The 27,223-nt window shown below is 39.9% G+C and overlaps 1 protein-coding gene across 4 annotated transcripts in view; it reads right to left on the bottom strand.

Annotated features, from left to right (window-relative positions):
• MAP3K5 (mitogen-activated protein kinase kinase kinase 5) overlaps positions 1-27,223 on the bottom strand; it is a 220,373-nt gene that overhangs the window by 2,231 nt on the left and 190,919 nt on the right. The window contains exons 24-30 of one of the 4 annotated variants that reach the window (XM_082474442.1): positions 21,922-22,107; positions 18,481-18,586; positions 8,926-9,169; positions 4,486-4,598; positions 3,377-3,489; positions 1,495-1,571; positions 15-779 (exon numbers count right to left, since the gene is read on the bottom strand). In XM_082474442.1, coding sequence (XP_082330568.1) covers positions 719-779; positions 1,495-1,571; positions 3,377-3,489; positions 4,486-4,598; positions 8,926-9,169; positions 18,481-18,586; positions 21,922-22,107 — 900 coding nt within the window. In that variant the 3' untranslated portion in view covers positions 15-718. Of the gene's footprint in view, positions 1-14; positions 780-1,494; positions 1,572-3,376; positions 3,490-4,485; positions 4,599-8,925; positions 9,170-18,480; positions 18,587-18,609; positions 21,441-21,921; positions 22,108-27,223 lie in introns of those variants that run through there. The other 3 variants (XM_082474443.1, XM_082474444.1, XM_082474445.1) reach the window with 3 other exon arrangements.

Below are 27,223 nucleotides of genomic sequence, written 5' to 3'. Positions count from 1 at the left end.
CGAATTCTTTAGAATTTATCAAAACAGTATGTCAAGAGTCTTTTTACTTTTTAGAGTAAATATGACACAAGGGGTAGCTTTAGAACAAGCTAACGTTACTAGGATTCAGGCAGGTGCAACTGGTACAGTTCAGTAGTACATAAATGACTCAAACGAATGTACTCTAGACCGGAAACTTAAGTTACAAAATATAGTCAATATTACAATTAATACAGGTAAGTAAAAACCATTGCTCTCAGATTCTGCACACTTAAAAAAAAAAAACCCATAAACTTTATACAATAATCAAAATCACGCACTTCTACTCAAATTATTAGGGCATATTACAAACACATATAAGCCTAAAAAGTTATGGTCACATTTTGGTTTTGTTCCAGTGATGCACAATCACATGAAATGTTCTATCCGTTTCGTGTGAAATAAACATTTGGCTGAAGTGCTATAGCTGCTGAATTAACAATATTTCCATACAAATGTTCAGACTAAAATAATCCCAAACATCGCAGTGTTTAGGATTATTTTGAGAGTCCTTACAAAGAGTCCTTATGAATCATAGAAGTAGAAGCAGTTAGGAAATTTCTAACAAATTTAGAGTAAACAAATACTGGATTTAAAGTGCAGCTTCTTTCTCTCCCTTCGATTCTCCCTCGCCTAGAAGATCAGGTCTGTATTCGTTTTTAGAATCTCCGTGGAAAGTTGGAAACAAATTGAGCGACAGTCAAGTCTGTTTGTCTCGAAAGTCAGTGATGGCTTTCCACAGTGTACACAGCATCCCTCCCCTGTTTAAAGACACAAGAACATGGTGAAGCGATCACTTCATTTGAAACAGTGCCCTTGAGATATGAAAGTGACTTCTTAGCTTTCAGTGGCTCTGATCAGAACATGAAGATCCCAAAGTCTTATCAGTCATTATGTATTCTTTTTGTATATATTTTCTCCTCATCCCTCCATGCCTTTCCTTTCCACTCCCACAGACTACCAGGGCCCAAAGCATCATTTTAGACTTTCCGCACTTTTGAAATGTGTCTTTCTAGTGGTGGGTCAGAGTAATAGTTATGTATGTGCTTGGCCTGATGGAAAAACCAAATTATTATAAGAAACTGTATCAGATTATAGCAGGTATTTGGATGGTAAATCAGTACCTCATCCTGATATTTCTATTAAGCATGACACAATCATGAACCAAATTAGAGCATTTGTTTAAGGCAGCTTTAGAATATCTGTATGGTCTTAATCTGATATGTTATCAAGAAAAGTCTTCCAGCTGACTTTGCATTTACTGATATAGACACATTGCTTATTAGAGCTCCCAATAATAGCTTTCTACAACTAACTCAGGTTTCTCAGAGCAGCTGAGAACCAGAGAGCTTTACCCAGGACTGTAGAGCTAGTTAGAGCTAGGTAGCGACCCAGGACGGAAGGGACCCAGGCTTCCTGATCTCAGCCCAGTGCACTTTCCATCATGATGAGACTGAATAGAAAGAAAAGTGGTACCTTAGTCTCAGGCATTTTAAATCGTCACGTGTAACATAGTAGAGAACATCTGCTAGTGAATAATCCTCAGCCAAAAACTGTGGAGAAAGTAAAATATGCACAAAAGTAAGATGTTTTATGTACTTTCAATAAGTAGCAAACTATCCATAATGTAAACGTTGGCAATAATGAAAAAAAAATCTAAAAGGAAATCCACTAAAGACATAATCTTTTTGGAATTATTAGAAAAAAGTTCCCCCTATTACAAAATAATTACAAAGAAATACATCCATATGCCTTCCAGGAGCATAAAGATTACAAGCAACACAGAATTTCTGATTGGTTTTCTGATGAATAGGTAAGACTTGCTTGTAATTACACCTGCTGCTTATAAGATAATGTTTTTATTTAGGGTGTACTGCTTTGTAGCTTTATTTTTCTCTAGTGGATAAAAAGTGTTGCTTACACTTAATTTCTGATAAAAGGTACTTTCCAATACTTACTACAAAATCAGAGTCCTGAATTTAAGTGAAGCTTTTAATTCTAAATCTTTTAAGAAGGGCAGTGATTTAGTGGATCATCAATTACTACTCCTTAATTTTGATTTGCACCTAAGTTAGAGGGAAAATTTTTTTTTTTTTTTAATTTATTTTTGGCTGTGTTGGGTCTTCGTTTCTGTGCGAGGGCTTTCTCTAGTTGTGGCAAGTGGGGGCTACTCTTCATCGCGGTGCGCGGGCCTCTCACTGTCGCGGCCTCTCTTGTTGCGGAGCACAGGCTCCAGATGCACAGGCTCAGCAGTTGTGGCTCACGGGCCCAGCTGCTCCGCGGCATGTGGGATCCTCCCAGACCAGGGCTCGAACCCGTGTCCCCTGCATTGGCAGGCAGATTCTCAACCACTGCGCCACCAGGGAAGCCCGAGGGAAAAATATTTTGATGATCTTGATTGGATACATTATTTCCCATAGGCAAGAGAGTCCTTTAAATTTATATAATTTGTTATGCAGATTTCTAAGGAGACCCTAAATTTTATTTAGTGGTCCAATAAATTATCAAGTCAAGAGAAATACATCTTTATTCTTAGTTGTTTAAAAAATTTAAATATAAAACTGAAATCAATGTAATATTGTACTGAGGCCCTTTCTATAAAATAATAAAAATATAACCTCTTACTATGTATATATGTGTATACATATTATGTAATCTTAAAGCATAAAGAAATGCTATTCATGCTGACTACAAAAGAGACGAATTAGGTTCTTACAGACATAATATAGTTTATATAGAAAGTGTCTGTTTCTGCCATAAGTTTACTAACTAGTCTAGTTTATTAAGTAGCAATAAATAGCTGCTGCCCAGTGGAGTCTAAGAATGTCACAAGAGAATTAAAAAGTTAACAAACAAGAGAAAGAATTAGAAACAGAAGAACATTTTTCTTTCAGTTCTGTCTTGATATTTCCTACTCTTTATTTTCAACTCAACAACATAAAAATCCTTAGGAGTTCTGGACCACAGAGCTTTCACCTGCCTCTGCACATTCTGCACTTCTACCTCCAAAGAGTTTTCCCTTCTCATCTGCCCCCCACCCCAGAACATACATACAGATAGTGTATTCCTACATACTCCTTTAGACTTCAGCTCACTGGTCATCTCAAAAAACCTTCCCCAGCTTCTCCCTCCCTCTGTCTCGTAACACTTGATAACCTTTCCTTCACAGAATTGACCACGACATAATTACACTTGTATCTATGGGATTATTTGATTATCATCTGCCTACCCTGGTCTGTGAGGGCAGGGTTGGGTCTGCATTTCTCACCAGTGTACCCCCTGTGCCTAGCACATAGTAGGCACTCAACATTATGAAACAAAGTGAAAGAATGCTTGTCCCACAGAATGTTTTCTTTACCCGACTTATAGTGTCTTCATCGGCTCCATTTTCTCTCAGCCATTCAGTAAGTTCAGAATCTTCAGTATTTGCACCAGGAGAATTCAGGTGACACATAGGCAACCCAGGAATATCTAGAACAGCATTGAGGGGAGGGAAGGACGCTCTTAGCTTCAGCTAACAGAGGTCATCTGAGACCCTCCTGGTCAACATTTATTGATACTTTAAAAGATTTTTCTCTATCAGAGTATAATTAATAGAAACCATTGAGATTGGTGGTCTACATGATAATATAAATAAAACTCTTTAACACTGCTTAGTATACTAGTAAATGGAGAGTCAGTAACAATAATTGATACTCCCACCTTATAGTTTCATATCAATTTTATAGCTTCTTAGAATAAAATGGTACACCAAAATTGTACTGTGTGTTTTTCATGCAACGAAGATGAGCATAATTAGCAGAGAGCCATATAATTATAATAATCTCTTTTTCCACTATTTGCAATAATATGGAAGGACCATATATCTGAACAAAAAAAATATGAACTTTATTTTCCTCTAAACAGGCTAAATAAGATTGTCTAAAGATTATCTTTCATACTCAATTTCTCACAGAATAGATTTCTTCAAAGTTCCATCTGACTTTTTTAAAAAATTGAGATATAATTGACATATAACACTGTATTAGTTTAAGGTGTATCCAATTTATGACTTTTTATTACCGTATCTTGATTCTGTTTAAGCCTTGTCAAGTTATAAGGGGGGTGGGAACACTAGAAAACACAGAATACCAATGCAAAATGACAAAAAATATTATTTTATTCTGGTAATTTCATTGTGAAATCTTAAAAAGAAATAAGGACAAAAAAATGGAGAGCCCTACTAACTTCAATAATACATAATCTCAGGAAACGGTGATTATGAATCATCTTATTTTTACTGCACTTATAAGAAATGATAGCTTGCTACAATTAAGAACTGGATTTTTTTTAAGACAACTTCTGCTTGTAGTTGTGGTACAAGTGACAGATGCTGATTAAGCCATGCCATAAAGCTACCTGTTGGCTTTCTAGCTTTTTGTGGCAGCCTGGTTGAACAGTATTACTTTAAAATTTTCTGCTATTCACCTATTGGTTGGGACTTAAGCTTCAGGTGTTTAATTTCTTGGTCTCTTTCTTCAATAGCTTGATGAAGGAGTGCTTGTAATTCTTTCTCTTTCTGAACCAATTCTTCCAGTAATCTGCGGAAGGAAATTACATTGGTTGACAGGATAATAAAGCTAGAGCAGCCACAGAGTGACCTTCTAGACAAGGGCTTCTCAAGCTGTAATGAACACAGACACCCCTGGGATTTTATTGAAATGCAGATTCTGATCCAGTAACCTGGGGCTGGGGAGTGTTAGGGGAGGGACCTCTGAGCTTCTGCATTTCTAATGAGCTCCCAGCTGATACTCATGTTGCTGGCCCACAGACCCCCAAGTTGAGCAGCAAAGCTCTAGAAGGCGTGTTTCCAGACAAGAATTTAAAACTTCCACCCCCAGTTGTCTGCCAGAATCTTCAGAGATGTTGTTCTGTTTCTTTTTATGACCATAAATGGCAAAAAAGTTTATATATGATATTAACAGACTTATATTTTACAGGTATGGCCCCTCATCTAAAACAGTTGGTCAATATGGGTAATACGATAGGCAATGCAAAGCAGAAAGGTAGTCACTTTTTTTAAACTATGAAAATTTGAGAAGTTAACTACAGGTGAGGTCACCTATAGTACCTGGCGTATAATAAATCCTCAATAAATGTTAATGGTGGTTGCTTGGGTTGTTGTGGTTGCTACTGTTATTTCTCTCCTTCTAAGGGGAGCAGTGAAGTGGGTAAAAGGATAGCTGTGTTCCTGGTACATTCGTTCCTAGCTGGCATCTGATGCATTCTCCAAAGAAACAAGGAGAAATATTATTACACATAGTTCTTACCCATGAAAGGTTCACTATACAACTGAGAGCCAAGTGGTAACCCACTCACCATTCCCAACACAGTTTTCTGGGAAAACATTCCAGGTTGTAAAGAGAGATGTTCTGATTTTTTAGAAAACTATCTCCGAGTAACTTGGATTCAGAATTATAATAATTTAAGATACATAATTATTTATAAGATCAAGGTACATTGTTGCATGCCCTATAGCTCTTAGCAAGCTGTATTTGTTTCACTTTCTGAGTATTGACAGATTTAACTGAGGACCAGATTCCATTCCAAAAGTTTGTTTCTGCTTCAGCTGACATGGTCTGAAGGCAGCACAGCCCGACAGAAGACAGCCCTGGGCTTGTATCCTGGTTCAGCCACCCACTTCCTGTGTTAACCTTGACAGATGACTTAACGCCTCTGGGCTTCAGTTTTCTCATTTGTAAAAAGGAAAAGTAGAACTTCCTGAAAGGATTACTGTGAGCACTAAATGAGACAGTATAGGTGAAGTGCCAAGCACAGTGCCTGGCCTTTAAGAAGGGCTGTTCTGTTCCCTGCTGCCGCCTCAGGCCCTGGAAAAGAGGCCATCCAGGGCTTAATAGGGTTTGTTTCCCTGACCCCCAGGCTCCACCTCTTTCCCACACAACAGAGACACGTGAGGCCATTAGGTACGAGAAAGGGTCACAGTAGAGTAGGTAGCAGAGGTGAGACAAAAGGAAAACACAATGAGAGGCAGACAGAGAAACTGGTTCCAGAAGACACCTTGTTTAAAGACAACTGCAGAGTAAACAGTGCACAATTAGGTGGATTAAGCAGTAGGAACTGAAAGCAAGAGGGAAGGAGAGGATTAAGGGAGACTTTTACCTACTCTAATATGAATGATATTCAAAGAAATGGATAGCAAGCTCATTATGAATTTTTTTAAGTTGGCAATTTTTTGGTCTGGTACATATTTTTGTCTTTCTTGCTAATTTACATGTATGGAATAGTGACAGCATATTCTTATTGTTTTTCTCAAAGAACACAAGTGAAATCTTCTAGAATTTAACCCATGTTTACCTAGACTATATATTTCCTTTTTATCTTAAAAGCCAGAACTTAACATTGGAAGCAAAGCATTGACAGGCCACCTCATTTGTCCCAAATCCAGCTCTCAAAATTATTTCTTTTAAGGGCATATCCATCCAGCCCATCAGTTTTATTTTTACTTTGTCTTCAGTTAGTAGGGAAATCCTTTGAAACCAAGGCAAATGACTGCCTCTCTGTTCCAGAGAAGTTTGGCAAGGATCAGCCATGAGATCAATTTTTTAACTCAGATGGGTGTGGGTGAGGAGCTGGGTTGGCGGGTAATTCCAGAATTGCAGGAAAGGGAAATTAGATAACCAGTCAGCTCCTCCTGAGTTAGATTTTAACTACCTCTGCAGTACTGTCCCAACTCCTTGTGTGAAGCAAATTATTGTCAGAACATTTTCTGTAAGCATATACTTTAAGCAAAGCATACATTCTAAAGCTTTTTTGTTATTTTCTGCCATTTAGTATTATTGATGATCCAATCATCAAGAGCTGGATAAACGTGATGTATCTTTATCAGTGATTATCCTAAATATAAGCTTAAGATTTCTAGCCCGAGGGTTTACAAACTTTCCTAAAAACACACTAACATTTCCTCAATTTATTTTGCAATATATGTGCATCTATATATCAAGGAATATTCCACTGAAAACTACAAGGACCCATATAGACATGACCAGCCCCTTATCAGCACTTGGACAGAAGCAGCTGCCCTTTCTTTAAATCCTATGTGAAGTGAATGTTGTACCTGGTCTCACTTTTCTGGGGGTGATGGAGGAGCTGTGGGAGATCCTATTAGAAAAAGAAAAAAGGAGGCCAACAACCATATAGATTTCACAGATACATGTGTAAATACACAGAGAAAAAACAAATGAGTGGGCCCCTGTAAGAAGTGTTAACAACATACTAATGTAGTAAAGAAATGTGGTCAGTCTTGTGGGCAGACGTGGAAAGCAGGCCCTCAGCTAGCTTAGACCCTCAGAAAAGAGATGTGAAGACCTGAAGAAAGCAGCCGGAGAAAGGCAGCCCTCAGGGACTACAGATGGATCGAGCATGGTGGACAGATGGCGGGGACGGGGTGTAAGTCAGGGTAACGCAAATGGACTGAGGAGAGAAGGAAAAGACTGCACTCAGGAGAGACACATTCTAGTGACATAAGCCAGGATATGCAGACAGAAGGTTCAGGGGCCAGAGGAGCAAATGTACCAGCTCGCTGGTAAATAAAGTAGCTTTACTGTCTGGAAGGCATGGGCAGAGTGGGGTGGGGTGGCTCTGGGTATGAAAATGTGGGTATGAAAAACCAACTCCAGGATTGAGCGACAGACAGTAAACTGAAGAGAACTGACTGAAGTCAACAGCTACTATAATGGATGGAGCGTCATGATGGGACTATTACTTGAGAAGAGCAGGAAAAGAGGGACACGAAGATTTCGATGAAGTCTTAGAAAAGGCTCCAGTTCTTTTCCACTAAGTAATAGAGATGCGAAGTAAAGAGCTGGGTTTCAGAGAACAAGACTGGGATAAGGAAGTCAGAAAGCCACTTTCCCTTTATTCAGAAAGATTTCTGTATGTAAATCATAGAAGATATGTATGGATTTACTTAATCACGCAACTAAAATTCACGTTTCTAAATACAGGATGAGGTTTGTACTACTCATACAAGCTTGGTATTCAAGCTTATCCAAAACCTGAACTTATGACTAAAAATAAAATGGATTTATCTCCCTGGTGAACAACTCGGATTTTCAACTAAGGTTGCTAAATATTTGAACAACATTTATTGATTCACTCCAAAAAAAAAAAGTTTTCCCTGTCAAAACCCAAAGTCATAAAGTCAGTTGCCCACATGTCAACTGTAACCAGCACAGGAAGCTATAAATCATAAAGATTCAGACCTTGAACTGTGCCAACATCTGTGAAGAACAGGAAATATTTACTGTTCACTCAATAACCTGATCATGTGGGTTCTGTGGTATCAAATTCTCAAAGCAAAATTAAACTCCAGATATGACACAGCATATTAAAAATAAAGTAGAATCACAAATGTGGTCAACAGATCATCCTTTCAAGGCTCTAAAATGAAAAGCTTTTCAACCATTAATTTTATCTCCTCAAGAACAGAGCTCTTCCTCTCCTGAAAGAACCTGATATTCCACATCACACGCTCTCAAGGACACAGACTCTCTGCCTGTCTTTCAGCTATCTGTTGGACGGTACACGCTGCTCTGAGTCTGCATCCCAGAGAGTCTATGAGGTTACAACTAAGTTACTCTGAAAATCTCAGTGCACTTGGAGATAAAGCAGTGATCAAAGAAGAGCTGCTGAAGGACTCAACTGGTAGAAGCAGAAAACGTATTTGACTAAAGAGACTAATAAATCTCTCATTTTAATGAATAAAGCATTAAATCAAGTTTATATGAGTGGGATAAAGGAATAATGTTTTGTATATTCTGCGGACCAATCTTTAAAGTAGACCCCAAACACATGCACTTACATAAAAGTAAGAAGAAAGAAACCCAGCCATGTCAGAATAGGACTCACCTATTTGTCTCTATTTTCATCCTTCCAAGCTGTACATTCAGCGACCGGTGAGCACTCTGGGAGTCGTGGGATACAGTAGAACTGAGTGTGCTCACCCCTGACGTGGCCACAGCATCTTCTAGGACCACATGAGGTCTTCGGACAGTTTGATTTGAAGGCTGTTCTTCATGGTCATCTTCTGCATCCAAGTCTTCTTGATCGGCGGTATCACTCTCAGATGCAAGGCTAAAATGTGGCCTCAGTTCTGTAAGCATATGATCAACAACACTGTTAATGAAATAAGAACGATTGCCTTAATTTCTTAAGACATGAATGTCATCTCCCCTGCTATCAGTAAGAGATGTATTCCCAGCTGCTTTTCCAAAAGTGATGAGATGGATTTCTGCGCATTACTTCAGATTTGTTTTTCCGGTGAATTGGCAAAATTCACAAGATGTATAAACTCAGAATGATCTAATTCAAACAGAAGAGAAACTTCCACACTGCGCATAAGGTACGTGGGAAACATGTTAAAATCAGAAAGCAATTATGTAAAAACCTGTTAAGAATATAAAAATTTGTTTACACAATTAAAATTCATATTTTCAATTATATAATATCTGGCAACTATTAACTCACTTAGAACTGAGGAAATTGAGATATAGAGAGATTGTATAAACAAAAGTAAGAACACAGAATGCTTTTTGCTTGTAACATTCAAAATGTAAGTGGGGGGGTGGCGTGTACTGAAAATGCCACACAATGCTTATATTCACTCTAGTAAGACTATCCGCTTTTGACTATTGGGTTACATTTGGTGTGTGTCCTACCCTAACCTGTGGACTAACCATTGAAATCTAAAGTGTAAAAGTTACAAGTCTCCAGCTTAAAAACACTGTATGACACGAGTTCATCTGCATGTCACTTCAGAACTGGGATGATACCTTCCCATGGGAAAAACTATTACAAATTGTGATTAGGTTCTCAAAATGGCCCCTCAAAAGGAACTACATTCATAATTTAAGTGAAATCAGGGTAGCAGAAATACTGGGTCTTGGTTCCATATGCTATGACACATGGAACTTTTATTTTTTTGAATGAAAGATTCTTTAAATTCTATAGTCCTTTACAACTTTCAAAAGTTTCACACACATGATTTTATATAATCTCATAATAACCCTTATTTTCCCTCTACCCTCGTATTGCCCCTCCCCCCTTCCCTCTCCCCACTGGTAAACACTTGTTTGTTCTCTGTATCAGTGAGTCTGCTTCTTTTTTGTTTTATTCACTAGTTTGTTGTCTTTTTTAGATTCCACATATAAGTGATATCATATTTGTGGAAATTTTGTATTTGTCTTTTTCTGTCTGACTTATTTCACTTAGCATAATGCCCTCCAAGTCTATCCATGTTGCTGCAAAGGGCAAATTTTCATTCTTTTGTATGGCTGAGTAGTAGTATACACACACACACACACACACACACACACACACACACACTTCTTTAGCCATTCATCTGTTGATACCTTGGCAGTTGTAAATAACGCTGCTATGAACACAGGGATACATGTATCTTTTCAAATTACTGCTTTTGTTTCTTTTGGATATATCCCCAGGAGTGGAATTACTGGGTCATATGGTAGGTCTGTTTTTAGTTTTTTGAGAAACCTCCATACTGTTCTCCACAGTGGCTGCACCCATTTACATTCCCACCAACAGTGTAGGAGGGTCCCCTTTTCCCCACCTCCTCGCCAACATTTGTTATTTGTGTTCTATTTAATGACAGCCATTCCTACAGGTCTGAGGTGATGTCTCATTGTGGGGCACCTGGAACTTTCATTAGATCACAGAACCCACCAAGAATCTGATGAAAGCCAATGGAGATTCTCCCCAGAAGAGAAGCACATTCATACAGCATTTTCCCTGGATTTCTTGAGGGCTCACTGACTCCCTGAAGCCTGTTCCGAGTGTCTGTGAACCATAGGTTAAGAGCCCCTGTGCTGGGGGAGGGCTCTTAAGTGGGAGTGATGCAAGACCCCTCCCACCACTCCAATATAGCCTTTATGGCAACCAAAGGGCCTACCCATCGCCAAATCCTCCAGGTAACTTTTCTTTCTTTGCCTTACTGACCTGTGTATGGTATTCTCCTTTAAATCTTTGGCTGCTGCTTCTCTTCGTCAGAGCCTTTTTGTCTACTACCTGCCCCTTAAAAGCTGGAACCTGAATTCCATTCTTCAGTTTTATGTTTCTACTTACTACTCTCCATGGATGAGCTCATTAAAATCTATGAAGAGTAAGTACATGTGATGTGTGGATGACAATCTAGCCCTGATTCTGTTACATCCAATACCTCTAAATATCCCTGTGCAGGAAGCACTTCAAATTCAACAATCTAAACAAGAACTCATCTTTTGCTCATAACAAAACCAGAGTGCCCTTTTTTTAAAAAAATTAATTAATTAATTAATTTATGGCTGTGTTGGGTCTTCGTTTCTGTGCGAGGGCTTTCTCTAGTTGTGGCAAGCAGGGGTCACTCTTCATCACGGTGCACGGGCCTCTCACTATCGCAGCCTCTCTTGTTGTGGAGCACAGGCTCCAGACTCGCAGGCTCAGTAATTGTGGCTCACGGGCCCAGTTGCTCCGCGGCATGTGGGATCCTCCCAGACCAGGGCTCGAACCCATGTCCCCTGCATTAGCAGGCAGATTCTCAACCACTGTGCCACCAGGGAAGCCCTAGAGTGCCCTTTTTAGGGCCAGGTTTATGTAGCCCTGACTTCCTTTACCAATCTTTGTTTATTTTCAAATTTTTTTTTTATCGTGGTGAAACAATGCATGACATAAAATGTACCATTTTAACCATTTCTAAGGGTACAGTTTAGTAGTGTTAAATATGTTCACATTATTTTTCAACTAATCTCCAGAACTTCGTCATCTTGCAAAACTGAAACTCTATACTCACTCAACAATTCTGCATTCTCCCCTCCCTCCTGTCCTCGGCAACCACCTTTCTACTTTCTGTGTCTATGAATTTGACTGCTATTGATACCTCATGAAAGTGGAATCATGCAGTTGTCTTTTTGTGACTGGCTTATTTCACTTAGCATATGTCTTTAAGGTTTATCCATGTTGTAACATGTGTCAGAATTTCCTTCCTTTTCAAGGCTGAATAATATTCCATTGTATGGATATACCACATTTTGTTTATCCATTCATCTATCATTGGACACTTGTGTTGCTTCTACCTCTTGGCTATTGTGAATAATGCCGCTATGGACTTGGGTGTGCAAATATCTCTTTGAGATTCTGCTTTCAATTCTTCTGAATATATACCCAGAAGAGGAATTGCTGGAACATATGGTAGTTCTATTTTTAATTTCTTGAGGAGCCACTATACTGTTTTCCATAGTGGCTGCACCATTTTACAGCCTCACCAATAGTGAACAAAGGTTCTAATCTCTCCACATCCTCACCCTTTATCTCTTAAGGTTAACCAAACTCCACCTCTACACTGCTTTTTTTTTTTTCATTATCTCCTTTCTCCTTCCAAAATTCTATTTCCTAGATCATCTATAGTAGGTGTGACTCAAAATCAGGTGTTTAAGTTTTGTAAGCCTGGCACCTGGTATAGGAGTTAAGACATATTAGTCTCTCAAAAAATGTTGGCAGAATGGAAGTTATCCTACTAGGATTATTTGTATTTATAATGGAACAAAACAGTGAAAAAAATCTTACTTTAAAAATAATTTAAGAGAGTTCAATTCTATATTAAATTAGAACAAGAGTAGGCCTTTTAAATTTTCTAAATTTTTTCTCATGGTCTCTAAACTGAAATTTTAAAAACAATTTAAAAGGTTTATTGCCCTGCTGAATATAATCTCACTTTGGGGGAAGGAAAATTTCTGATATTTATTATTACATTTAAATGTTCCCTTACATTCCCCTAACTCTGTACACTTTAAATTATCATATATTATTCATTTTACTTATGTGCAAGTGACTAAAAATTTTTCTCAATAATCAGAAAAAAGTAGAAAATTGTAGGGACTTTCCTGGTGGTGCAGTGGTTAAGAATCCGCCTGCCAATGCAAGGGACACAAGTTCAATTCCTGGTCTGGGAAGATCCCACGTGCCACAGGCAACTAAGCCTGTGTGCCACAACTACTGAGCCTGGGCTCTAGAGCCTGCAAGCCACAACTACTGAGCCTGTGTGCCACAAGTACTGAAGCCTGCGCTCCGAGAGCCCGTGCTCTGCAACAAGAGAAGCCACCGCAATGAGAAACCCACACACCACAACGAAGAGTAGTCCCTGCTCGCCACAACTAGAGAAAGCACGTGCACAGCAACGAAGACCCAATGCAGCCAAATAAATAAATAAATAAATTTATTTTTTTTTAAAATGTAAGTGAATGCAATACTTTGTTATTTTGGTCTTTCAATGGTGGCTCCCTGAGGATACATCATCGAATAGACATTGTAAAACATGCAAATGAGACAGAGCATCTGGTCTTTGTCCTAAAAGAGATAACAACCTAAAGGAGAACTAGGGCAAATATACAGAAGAGTCATAAAAGCATGTACAAAGATAACATGTGTCAGCCAAGTGTCAGGAGAAAGGCAGGGACCCAGGGGACCCTGGAATGAGTGGACGGCGTTTAAGCCCATGTGTGGGAAATTAGAGCGGGTGCATGTTTCCAAAACAGCAAGACAGGATCAAACAACGATATTATTCCCACCTCCCTACCCTCCCACTCCACCCCAACTGGTTAATTCCCCAGGGGAAAATAACTAGACCAAGCTTCTTTAACACAAGGTATTTCTGATGCCAATTAGGATCACAATACTTGTCAGAACGACGTATGATCCTTGCATCAAGCACTGCATATAGTTTACAATGCTGGTCATTTTACATTACTGTGGACATGGGGCACATGACTGATTCAGCTTCACAACTGGTAGTAATACCAAGTGCTCTAGCAGTTTAAACAATTAGAGTTTCTATGAGAAGTGTGCCTACATTGTCGATTCTCTCTACCTTAGCACTGCCAACACGATCTCATGCTCAGCGTTTCTCCATCTGGTCACCCACAGCCAGACTGTACTTGAGAAGTAACAACAGATACTTAATGTTGCCAGTAATCCACAGGCTGATCCTTGATGACAAGTGGGAAAACAGCCCGAGAAAAAAAACTCTTAAGAGGCTTGCACTGTACTCTCTGTTCTGTGTGCTCTTTTTCGGAAGAAAGAAGATTGAACACTTTTTTATTTTTTACTTTTCACTGTGAAATAGTTTTAGGATAACAGAAAAGTTGCAAAAACAGTACAGAGAGTTCCTGTATATCCTTTAGCAGCTTGCCCTAAACTTAACATCTTACACAACTTTGGCACTATTAACAAAACCAGGAAGTTAACATGGATACAACAGTATTAACTAATCTATAGACCTTATTTGAATTGCACTGGTTTTCCCAAGAATGTTCTTTTTCTGATCGGGGATCCCACACTGCATTAGTTGTCATGTTTCTTAGTCTCTGCCAATCTGTGACAGTACCCTAGTATTTTTTTCTTTCTTTTTTTCTTTTTAATAAATTTATGTATTTATTTTTGGCTGCATTGGGTCTTCGTTGCTGCGTGCAGGCTTTCTCTAGTTGCGGTGAGCGGGGCTACTCTTCATCGTGGTGCGTGGTCTTCTCAGTGCAGTGGCTTCTCCTGTTGCACAGCACGGGCTCTAGGTGCACAGGCTTCAGTAGTTGTGGCTTGCGGGCTCCAGAGCGCAGGCTCAGTAGTTGTGGCGCACGGGCTTAGTTGCTCCACGGCATGTGGGATCTTCCCGGACCAGGGCTCGAACCTGTGTCCCCTGCATTGGCAGGCGGATTCTTAATCACTGCGCCACCAGGGAAGTCCTAACCCTAGTATTTCTTTATCCCCCATGACCTCCTTACTTTTGAGGAGTACTGGTCAGTTTTTTTTGTACTGTGTCTCATTTTTAGTTCACTTATGTCTTGTCATGATGAGATTGTGGCTCTGCATTTTTGACAAGAATACCACAAAGGTGATGTTGTGCCCTTCTCAGTGCATCATAGCAAGAGGTACATAATGCTGATGTGTCTTATTACGAGTGATGCTTACCTTGATCTTTTGATAAAGGGGGTGTCACTGTTTTCTCTTTGTAATTAGTAGATATCTTGTGGGGAGATTCCCCAAGACCATTCAAATATCCTGTTTCTCAGCACACTTTTGCCTACTGATCTTAGGAGCCATTGATTGTTCTTGCTTGCAATAATTATTACTGTGATGTTTGCCTGATGGTGATTTTCTATTTCCCTCATTCCTTCTACATTAATTAATTGGAATTCTACTAAAAAAAAAGAGCTGGCCCTTCTCCTCCATAGAGTTATTTATTTAATTACTTATATCAGTATGGACTCATGGATATTTAGTTTATTCTATGGGCTATAATCCAATACTATTATTCTTTTATTTTAATTTTTGCTTAATTTGTTCTGGCTTAGACTTTGGGGAACTCCTTCAAGCTGTCTCCAGTGTCCTTTGAATAAGCTTTCATCCCTTGGGGGCACTTCATTACTTTCTGCCATCACAGTATGTTCTAAGTTCATCTTGAATTTCCTCTGCCCTAGGCCTGGAAATCAACCATTTCTCCAAGGAGCTCTGATTCCTTTTATTAGAGAATGGTATTTAGAAACCAAGATCTGGGTTCTCTCAGCAAACACATCTAGGAAATGTATGTATTTATGATGGTATACTTTTGAATTTGTTGGTTTCTTTAGCATGTTTTTTAAAATTTGGTAGGTAAATTGTAGTATTTTGTCATCTAAAAGGAATTTTTATCAGGGGACTATAAAGAGAGACATTTTTAGTGTTTCTTTGAATCTTAATTGTATTACAAAATCTTTAGGGACATTTGGAAATTTGATGGAATTGTCAAATGCTTGAAATCAATTCCTCTTGTTCATATATTTCATCATTTATATGTTGGTGTACAGTGTACATTGTCTTCCCCTATCCCGAGAGGAATATAAAAAAATACTTTCTTAATGTAATTCTCTAAAATTTCCACTTTTTATTTTATTTTACAAATTATTACTATTTTTTTGGCTGCACCACACGGCTTGCAGGATCTTAGTTCCCCGACCAGGGATTGAACCCGTGCCCCCTGCAGTGAAAGTGTGGAGTCCTAACCACTGGACTGCCAGGGAATTCCTTTTTTTTTTGGTCCACTTTTTAAAATGCTTCCAAACAGTCATTTCAGTTGTCATCAGAGACCCCTAGTGGCCTCAAAGAAGCCAATTCACAGTGGAAGGACAAATAACTTTCCTTAGCAAACCCTTTGCATAAAGAACGTGCCTTGCTCTGCACGTGGCTGGGTTAAAGCAGTGCCCATCACGGGGACACCCATGAGAGGAGACATGCCTCGCTGCACTGTCCCTTTCACTCTCTCTAAACTTAACAGTGTTTCACCTACAGTGTGATAATCAGTGTGCTTTATAAACTTTATATTTTGGAAGAATTTTAGATTTACAGAAACACTGCAAAGATAATACAGAGAACTCCCATATACCTTCCACTCAGTTCCCCCAGTACATCTTATGTAACTATGGTACCTCTGTCAAAACTAAGAAATTAACATCAGTACAGTACCAATTGTATTAACTAAACTACTGACTACTTTCAAATTATGCCAGTTTTTCACTGATGTTCTTTTTCCTATTCCAGGATACAATTCATTGCATTTAGGTAATCCATTTTAAAAGGATTTTTTTAAACAAAAATTAGATTAACAGATTATTTATATGCTAGTTAAATTATTTCAAAGTATAATCCCTCTCTCCTCTCCTCATTTGAGCATTCTTAATTTAGGTTACTACTGGATATAACTCATGGCCTATACCTATCGCTTTTACTGATACGCACCTAATCTCTCTCACCTCTTGTATCTTTTGGGTTTATAACCCCTCTTGGGTACATTTCCCACAGCCAAGCTTATTCCAGTGATCAACCATCTAAACATAAGTATGTGCTGACTTCCTTAGAGCATTACGGTAGGTTTCCATCAGCTTTAGATTCCTCAGGTTCACATCCAACCACTCACTAGTCACGCATTTCAAAGCCTCTCTAGGATTTTTTTCAAAGTTCTGCAAAAATTTTCACACTAATTTGTTATAACCAGGTGAAACTCATTTACTTATTGTTTCAACCAATATTTATCAGGAGTCTATTATTTTCCAGGCACCATGCTGGACAGTGTGCTTATTAGCACAGAATAAAATAAAACAGACCCTCTGGTGAGGGAAACAGCTATTAGACAAGAAAATAAAAGCAGTTTCTGATTGGTGCAAGTGTCACCAATGGGGAAAAACCATTTCCAGAGAGAGAGAGTGATGGCAGAGCCTACTGTAGACTTCGGGGTCGGTCAGGACTCTCTGCAGAGGCATGTTGTAAACTGAGACCCGAAGAAGGTAAAGGTACAAGAATGCAAAGGTAGGTGGCAGGAGGGACGAGGGGTGCAGGTGCGCTCTGTAGAGGAAGAGCATGTTCAGGGACGTTAGAACTTCTTCCATTCCTTCCTTTCATAAGAAAGAAATAAGTTAATTCCTCACTCTCAAACCAAACAAGGTATTCTGAAGGAAGAGAGGGAATTCCACAACTCAGAAGGGTTGATGATAACTTAAAAGCTTGTGGTACCATTTATAAATAACATAAAATTTAAAATGTTTCATACTTATATTTTTAGATTTCTACTTTAGAACACTTTATAATACATGTAAAATTAGTACAATAGAACATGTTTCTAATTCGTATATCTAAATCAATCTATTTCTCTATCCCTATCCACACAACACACACACACACACACACAGGTAAGGTGAAAGAGCTCTGCTTAAAATTTTTATTAATGGGTACACTATCAAAACACTTTGGAAGTTTGTCTTAGAATATGAATACGTCTCTCCCTTACTCCATAAAACCTGGTTTCATGAACACTACTCCTTTTGTATCTCACTGCAAACACAGCTGGGACCTGTCTAGACCAGTGATTTCTAAACCTGGCTGTGTATCAAAATGACCTGGAAGCTGGATGAAAATCAGATTCCTGGGCTGTATCCCCAGCAGATTCTCACCCAGTCCGGGACGGAGCTCTGAAAGCTGTAATTTAAAGAGCTCCTTACATCACGCAGTTCGTTACATCACTCAGTGCACCGGCAGGTGTGGGAACCACTGGTAAAGGATGACACGGGAATATGTTTTGTGGGCACAGATATCTGTATATTGAAATGCATATGTATTTGGGTCACCTGTAGAGTTTTCTCTTTGTCTTCATATCCAGCTATGCTCTTTAAAGACAAGGAAGCAAGTCTTCCTCACTCATAGCAAACGTTTTGCTGGGTGTACCATTGCTCAGACTATATGCACTAGATAAATATTATTTGGTGGCTTTTAAAGATTTAAAAAAAAAAGGTTAACCTGGTCTTAAAAACAGTGAGGAGACACCATAAATGATAATGAATGGTAATTGAAAATATCAAACACTAAATATTTGCCAAGTAATTAGGTATTTCTGACCTGGAACCAGAATGGTAATGGCTGTCTGCACCGCCTTTCGGATGATACTGTCTAAGGCAAACATCCAGTGTGGCTTGATATTATGATTCCGAAGAACTTTATTGACCTGGAGGAAGAGAGTGACATTTGGTCTACTTTAATATTTAATTGCAAATAACCTAGCTGATGCACACATCTGGATGACATTCCATCAACAAAAATAACTAAAAGTTTTCTTTACCTTGAATGGTGGATAATTTCTTTATGTCAGCGGAAAACAAATGCAAAATTGCCACTTCAAAATGAAGTTTGGCGATCCTCATGTAAGCGAGTGAGATACACCACTTAAATGAAAGGCAATCTGGTTAAATGGGAATGTTGCCTCTTTGGGACTCAGAACCTGTAACTTCTGCCTTTCACGATGTCAGCAGATTGGATGGTGGAAGCGGTAAAGGAGGAAAAAAAAGAGTCCAAGGGGATTTAAGTAAAAGTAATTGCTATTCTTAAATGTTATAACTGCTGTTTAACACAACCAAGTGCTGCAGCATACTCTGGTGACTTGGAAACACCAGTAAAGGGGGAATATGAGCACATACATGCTACCTACAGATGTGCCACAGTGCATGCCTTGTTTTCCTTCCCACACTTGCTTATACCTTTTTTTTTTTTAACATCTTTATTGGAGTATAATTGCTTTACAATGGTGTGTTGCTTATATCTTTTTAAACGGGGGAATAATCTGCCAAACTATTCCAGAAAAGCTGTTCACATTAAAAACTTTTGTTGTCAGGCTATCTCTTTTTAGTGACTAGTAATATTTCACATATTTAAGTAGACACTGAAGTAGATATATGCATTACCTTTCTTTTTCTTTTTAAAAATTATGGTAAAATACACATAACATAAAATTTACCATCTTAACCATTTTTAAGTGTACAGTTCAATGGCTTAAGTACATTCACATTGTTGTGCGTCACCACCTTCTATCTCCAAAACTCTTTTCATCTTGCAAAACTGAAACTCTACACCCATTAAACAACAATTTCCCCTTGCCCTCTCCACCCAGCCCCTGACAACCACCATTCTACTTCCTGTCTATGAATCTGACTATACTAGGTATCTCACAAAAGTGAAATCATATAGTATTTTTGTGCCTGGCTTATTTCACTTAGTGTAATATGTCAGAACTTCCTTCCTTTTTAAGGGTGAATAATATTCCATTGTATGTATAAGCCAAGCACGTTACCTTTTAATTTTTATTTATTTATTTTTAAAATATTTATTTATTTATTTATTTGGCTGCACTGGGATCTTTAGTTGCAACACGTGGGATCTTTATTGCGGCATGTGGGTTCTTAGTTGTGGCATGCATGTGGGATCTAGTTCCCTGACCAGGGATCGAACCCGGGGCCCCTGCATTGGGAGTGCGGAGTCTTAACTGCTGGACCACCAGGGAAGTCCCCACATTACCTTTTTAACAATAACTTTTATCATAAGGCTAAGAGAGGCTTACCTAAAATTTGAGTTAACTCCACTAATTTCTAGTTGACACGGGCATCTAAGAAAAGAGGCTATTTTCCCAACAGGGCTCTGACTAGAGAGCTAAGAAGAAGCTGGGGAGAAGGGGACCTAGCTGTAATCTCACGCCAAAAGCTGGAGCTCCAGTTGCTTATTCCTGTCCTTGGTCCATCTTCATCAAAATCCCCCAGTATAGACGGCAGTCTGTCCGAGGAATTCCTTAGAGTAGTTGCTCCTAAGGAAGCGAACCATTGCTAGGTTCCCACCTGTTCTAGGAAGTCCTTTCAGACTGATTTTGTCCTGGTACTTACATAAAGGACTTGCCTGTTTATTTGACAAATGCGGGTATAACATTTAGTAACTAAGAATATTTCTCTCGAGGGTCACAAGTAGTAAATGGAAGAGGGATCCTCTATCACCATGACCAGCTCCTCACAGCCCTTCATTAAACAGTATATTACATCCGGCCCATTCTTTGGGTTCATTCCCATCTTGGACAGTGAGTGAGCAAGAACGGGGCGTGTGTGTGTGTGTGTGTGTGTGAGAGAGAGAGAGAGAAAGAGAGAGAGACCTGGCCTGTGGCCCAGCATTACAACTTACCCACTCTCAATCTGAATTCTACTCGCCTATTTGCCTTCCAATCTCTAGGCTGGAAGCCAAATGTGTAGGCAAGCACAAAGTCACTAAATTATTTCATTCGGTTTGCAGATGGCTAGGGCTCGCTAGTTACAGAGAGAGTGTGCCTTTAGCATTTAATATTAGTGATAGGCTTTGCTCTCATTTTCCATGACCCCAATGGAGTCAGGAGCGTTGCCCTGCCCACAGTACAGCACAAGACTGAGCGGCTAACACAGAGTTCCTGAGAGCACAAGTGGCCACTGAAGGATTACAATTTAAATCAGGGATCATGTGATGCACCAAATGCAATTGTCAAGACATCGCCTATGTAGGAGCAATAAACGCATTAGGAGTGAGTCAGTTTGGGGAATTTAAATAAAATTATGCAAAGTGCTTCCCTATTCACAGGACAGGCACTGTCAAGAACGCTCTCTCTCTCTTTCTTTTATTTTTTTTGAATTTTATTTTATTTATTTTTTATACAGCAGGTTCTTATTAGTTATCTGTTTTGTACATATCAGTGTATACATGTCAATCCCAATCTCCCAATTCATCCCACCACCATCCGCCCCCCCTGCCACTTAAGAACTCTCTTATTTCAGTCTCCCACACCTCGTAAGGGCCTTCCAGGAAGGACCTCAGGCTTTTTTTGGTACACAGTTCCACAGACAAGTCTCATTCAAGAATATCGCATATGGTTTGAATCAGGCTTCTGGAAAACTGGCTTCAAGTTTGTGTTGCATAGCAACTCAGTATGAGAGAGAGGAATCCTCAGCAATCTCTCACCAGATCCTGTGAATTAATTTTCATCCAGTGATGCCCTGTGCTCTGAAGTATATTGCTGGCTAGGAAATAGTGAATATTTATTAAACAAGTATGTTTAAAATGTTCTGTATGGAAACCACAGCAGGGGGGAAAAAAATTACCAATCATTCCGGTCTGTACGGTTACATTTTTCTCAATGACCACTAGATGGCATGTCTCATATAGAATTAGAAAGTGCAGGACTAAAGTGTGCTCTGTTGCTAAAATCATCAAAATAAATAGTGACTGACTACATGATTTCATAAGAACAAAGTGCAGCCATGGGAGAGGTTTGTGAGTTTTGTTATCTTCCATGGTGTTCAATTTTATGTGTATCTAATCTGGGGAGACACAAGATTACACACCAAACAACAAATCTGGTGCTTATTTATGATCCAAAGAGAACAGAATTGATCGAAATTATTAAAGAAAGAAAAGATAACAACTTATGTTTTTATCCCATTTTTCTGACTAATTTTGGCTGGAGTCTGCGGGAAAACATGGGCAAAACATCATACTTACAGCATCTTGAAAACCGAAGAGCACCACCTGAACTTGACTAATGCCGTGGCTGTCAAAGTCCAGCTCCAGCTTCAGCTTCGACAGGGTGGTGGCTATGATCTTCCGGTCAGTGGACCTCACAAATTCTCCAAGGCTTGCGACGAGGGTTGTGATGTGCTCCCATTTTAGTTTAGGTTCTTCGGCCCCCTGTGAAGAATAACCAATAATCTGTCAGTCGATCAGATGTATCTGTGCTGGATGTATCAGCCATGGCTCTGCCATCCCACAGCCCCTGCCAAGAAGAACTGGGCTTAGAAATGCCCCCTGCTAAGGGGAAAGACCATATTTGAACTATATGGCTCCTTCCCCTGCAAAAAAAGAGAAATAATCAGACTTTGGGAGGAAAGGCACCTGCCCCATACATTGTCTAAGAGTCATGATAGAGTCAGATAGACAAAGCTCTGCCCAAACAGGGACAGGCTGGGGCCATAAGATTCCACTCTCAGAAATTTTAACTGGGAGCTAAAGAGAGATTCAGCCATAGGATCTCAGGCTCAAAGTCTGCCCAGAGAGATAAGTCATAAAATAGGGGCAATGGGACTTCCCTGGCGGTCCAGTGGTTAGGACTTCGCCTTCCAATGCAGGGGGTGCAGGTTCAATCCCTGGTCGGGGAGCTAAGATCCCACATGCCTCGTGGCCAAAACACCAAAACATAAAATAGAAGCAATATTGTAACAAATTCAATAAAGACTTTAAAAATGGTCCACATCAAAAAAAACTTTTAAAAAATAAAATAAAATAGGGGCAAGAGTACATCCAGTTATAAGGAAGGAAGGAAGCAAAAACAACTGAGTTGAGAATGATGATCAGTATGGAGAGAAGTGGACGGAAACAGCAATGGCACACCAAGCGGGCCAACAGCAACCGAGCCAGAGGAGAGATGTACTGACTCCTGGGACTTGAAGGTCCTTGGAATCACACTCTAGTTTCAGCCTGTGTGAGGCTCAGCTAGGCGCCGTGGTTGGAATTAACCTGAAGAGGCCACTTCCCTCATTGCTACGTGTGTCTGCTTACATGTCCCCAGTCCTTCAACTGCCCTTAAAGCGCGTCAATTCCTTGCAGTCAAAAGGGGCTCGCTTCAGACTCCATCCGGGAAACCATTCCTTACCCACCGATAAGGCAATTAGTTATAAGAATGGACCAAATGGATGACTTCACATATTAAAAATTAAATACAATATTTAAACAAATTTCCTCCCTCAAGTTGAACTTTTTTTTACTTTGAGCAAGGAACATTGCTTCCTTAAAGGAAACATAGTAGGATGTTATTTATCCTCATTTAACTTTAAGAAACAACTGGATTTTTATTATGCTCATTTCTATCTCATATTGCACATTTTGTTATTGCATCATTAAAATTAAATTCCTCAGCTGGGCTGTGAAAATTACAATTTCTAGGAGTCTATTAAAATAAAAGAGAAATGTCCCATCAAGTTCTTTCTCTCAATATATTTTCATTTGGGAGCTCCCTCTCATGTTTATGTTTTGACGAGAAAAAATTATATTGAAAAGCTTGAAAACTGTCATTAAGGGAATATTTTAAAATCAGACTGGGAACAATTATAAACTTTGTTTCTTTTCTTACCAGGAACTAAATTACAACCAAAGTAAAGATTCATAGGCAATATCACAGTAACATGAAAATATGTTCAAGAAGAAAAATGTGAGTTATTCAGAAATTGGAAGCTTATCTCAGTGAAAAATCAGTTATGTGTTCGCCAGCAGTTTAAATAGCAATCATTTTTTGGACATTAGCTTTGTTTTCACAACAGGAAAACATGCTGCTTCTGGTTTTTGATGCCACTGCCCTACAAAGGAATGCTGTCTACCCTGGGAAATGTTCTTCTGTCTGGGATATTTCATCACGTACCTAATAGTTATTTCTGTTCTCACTCCTGCCTCTCCGTGTGCACTCATTAACGTGCCTTCATGAACAAGCATCTTAGGTACCAGGTGAGACTGATTCAGTATGAGAAAGTAGCATCTGACAGCACGCCTTTCCTGACCACTCAGAGGACCATCACAGATTCTCCTGCAAAGGGGCTCTCTCTTCTTTATCCCTTAAGCTTCCTTAAAAATGGTGAGTGGATTTCAGAAGGATGTTACAGATTGAAAGGGCTTTTATGGGCCGCTTTGAGGACCTGACCAACATCTACCTTTTAGTCTTGTTCTAAAGGGTAGGCTTAAATGTAAAGATGTATCTATTAATAGAAATATTTAATACAATGAAAAGACTTATTTCCATCTGGTAGTAGAAGAAAATTAAAGATACTAGATAACTGTTATTAGCCTGCTTGAAAATGATAATAATAACAATAATAATTAACATTTGTGGAATACATTCTATTATTATCTCAATGATTCATGATCTTAGTTACTCCTTATAGCAACCCTATGAGGTGAATACCATTGTTTCTTCTATTTTATGGATTAGGAAATTCAGCCTCAGAGAGGTTAAATAACTTGCTCAAATCACACAGCCTTTATGTGGTGGAACCAGGCCTCAAAGTCAAGTTGAGGCTGAACCCAAGCTCCTAATCATTACCTTCTATTGCCCCAATCAGCTGGATGAACCAGCAGTAACCTTGGGGCAGGACTTGCTCTATCACAAGATCACCATGGGATGCCACAGGAGCGGATTCATAGAGTCCCCAGCAGTACAGTCAGAAGCACCCTGTCTATCCCTTGACGATTCTGGATTTACTAAGTGATTCTGACCCCAGAATCACTTCTGGTCCCCACTGGTCACTTCATGTTGGTGCACTGAGGCATGCCCTCTGACAGTCGCTTTTAAGTTTTTCTTTCCTTTCTCCTTTTATAGAGAACATTCAAGCGTGCTTAAAAAACTAGGGAGTCACAAACACTTGAATAGGATTAACCAACTCCAAATTTAAGAATTTCAGCATGGTCATGGAACCTGCCAGGTTCTTTGCTGAGGGCTGGGTCAACGACACTAACCAAGGCAGTCCCTGCCCTGACGGACCTACAGTCCAGCAGGGAGACAAAGAAAACCCCCGAACAAGCAGATACTTTCTGTATTAGAAAAGCACACTCATTGGGGATGATTACGAGATTTAAGCAATCCCTGCGTTCTGTGTTTCTGACCTAAAACAGAAGCCTTCATTCCACAGTGGCTGCTGGTGATTCCCTCCCCCAACCCAAGCCCTGCCCCCTCCCCTGCTTTATGTTTCTCCCAGCACTTGTCACCCTCTGGGGTAGCAGTGGGGAGAGCAGTGTGGTACTTGACCCTGGAGCCAGGCTGCCTGCGTTCAAATCCCGACTCCATCACTTAGGGCTGCCTGGCCTCGGTGAGTTACTCAACAACTCTGTGCCTCTGTGTCCTCATCTGCAAAATGAGGATACTACTAAAACTAGTGCCGTAGGACTATTGTCAAGAGGATTAAGTGAGTAGAGACACAGGAAATACTAAGAACAACATCTGGCCCATAGAAAGTGTTTGCTAGTATTACTATATATTTACCATTTATAGAAACATATATGTAACACACATAGTATGTAGCAACATATAACTATATATTTAACTATATTTGTTACTATATATTCAGCTACGTGTTTACTGTGTTTTTATTGCTTTTCTTCCTCCACTAGAATGTCAGCTTCAATGGGATGCAGATTTTTTTTCTATTTTGCTCACTATAGTGTCCCCAGCACATAGAACAGTGCCTGGCATCTAGTAGATGCTCAATAAGTATTTGTTGAATGAACGACCTCCAATTACTGCCCAGTTGCTCCTTCCATCTAAACTTGATTCCCCTTCTTATCTTACACCATCCGATTCTCAGTCCTTGAATGACCACAGTGAGCAGACAGAAGGGCAAGAGTGACAGCTAAAGGTTCCAGACTGCTTCTGTCTCCTCCACATCTCCAGATTCTTGCATGGCATCCTCAGCACTCGTTCTACCTCCAACTCAGAGGCCTGGCTGCCCCTCGCCCCAGAGCACCTCCTTTCTGGGCCTCAGCGTCCCTGCTCACTGGAGGCAGCTTCCCTCAAGGACCCAAGTCAGAGTTCTGGGAAACTCAGAACTGGAGATTTAACCAACCTGGAGATTTCAGTTCCCAGAAACTGGAGATTTCAGTTCTCCCTGTACCCAGAGACCCTGCTGACACACACATAGCCTTTCAGCTCCTCCTACGGGATCTAAAGATGTGAACATTACAGAATTCCTAAGGCGATGGGATCAGCAGAGAAACTTAGCGGGGTTTTCGAGACAAAGACAAGCAGGGGCTATAGAGCAAGAGCTGAGAAAGAGAGAGCCTGGATCCATTTACATCCCAATAAAAGCTGAGAACAGGTAAACTGCTAGACTGAGACTAAAACTTGACCCAATCCCTCCAGCTCCATCCTTTTCTGCAGCTATTTTCCTAGGACAGAAGGGAGGGAAGAAGCTATGTGTCATCCACAGTGATCACGGAGGGACAGGTGGTGGCCACAGGTGCTAAAGCAGGTACACAAGTCCCTGACGCCAACAGAACTGAAAGAGGATGCAGGTGTCATGTCTGGGCCAAGTATGTCTGGGAGGTTTACACCCACAGGGGGCCTGAGCTTCTGCTCCAGGCACACGAGGCATCACCTACAGCTTGGAGGTGGGGGAAACCCTATCTCCACTGGGGCAGAGTTCGGAGGGGATTCTTCCTCATTTCTGTAAACAGAATCCCAGGGAATACATTTTCCCAGGTATTATGGGTGAAACAGTGCCATTCCCCCCACCCCTCAATTCATGTTTTGAAGCCTTAACCCCCAATGTGACTGTATTTGGAGACAGGGTCTTTAGGAGGTGATTACGGTTAAGTGAGATCATAAGGGTGAGGCCCAAATCCAATAGGATTAGTGCTCTTATAAGAAGAGGAAGAGACACCAGGGGCACACAGAGAAAAAAGGGCAGGTGAGGACACAGCAAGAACGTGGCCATCTGCAAGCCAAGGAGAGAGGCCTCAGGAGAAACCAAACCTGCCAACACCTTGCTTTTAAACTTCCAGTTTCCAGAATCGTGAGAGAGAAATTTCTGTTGTTTAAGCTACTGGGTCTAAGGTATTTTGTTACGACAACTTGGCAAACAAATACACCAGGGAAAATGAGTTTGACTGACCAGCTTTGTTTTTTCATAGCACGAATGGCCTCCTAGCACGCTAGATAATTTACTTATTATTGCCCAACACCTTCCATCTAATTGTAGCCCTCCAAGCACAGGGGTCTCTGTTGAATTTGTGATGTTTCCCAAATGCTCAGAGGAGCCAATGGCAG

The sequence above is a fragment of the Balaenoptera physalus genome (assembly GCF_965194825.1).
Source record: "Balaenoptera physalus genome assembly, chromosome: 9".
Taxonomy (NCBI): domain Eukaryota; kingdom Metazoa; phylum Chordata; class Mammalia; order Artiodactyla; family Balaenopteridae; genus Balaenoptera; species Balaenoptera physalus.
Note: the sequence above shows the minus strand (reverse complement) of the source record. Positions and strands in the feature narration are given on the sequence as shown.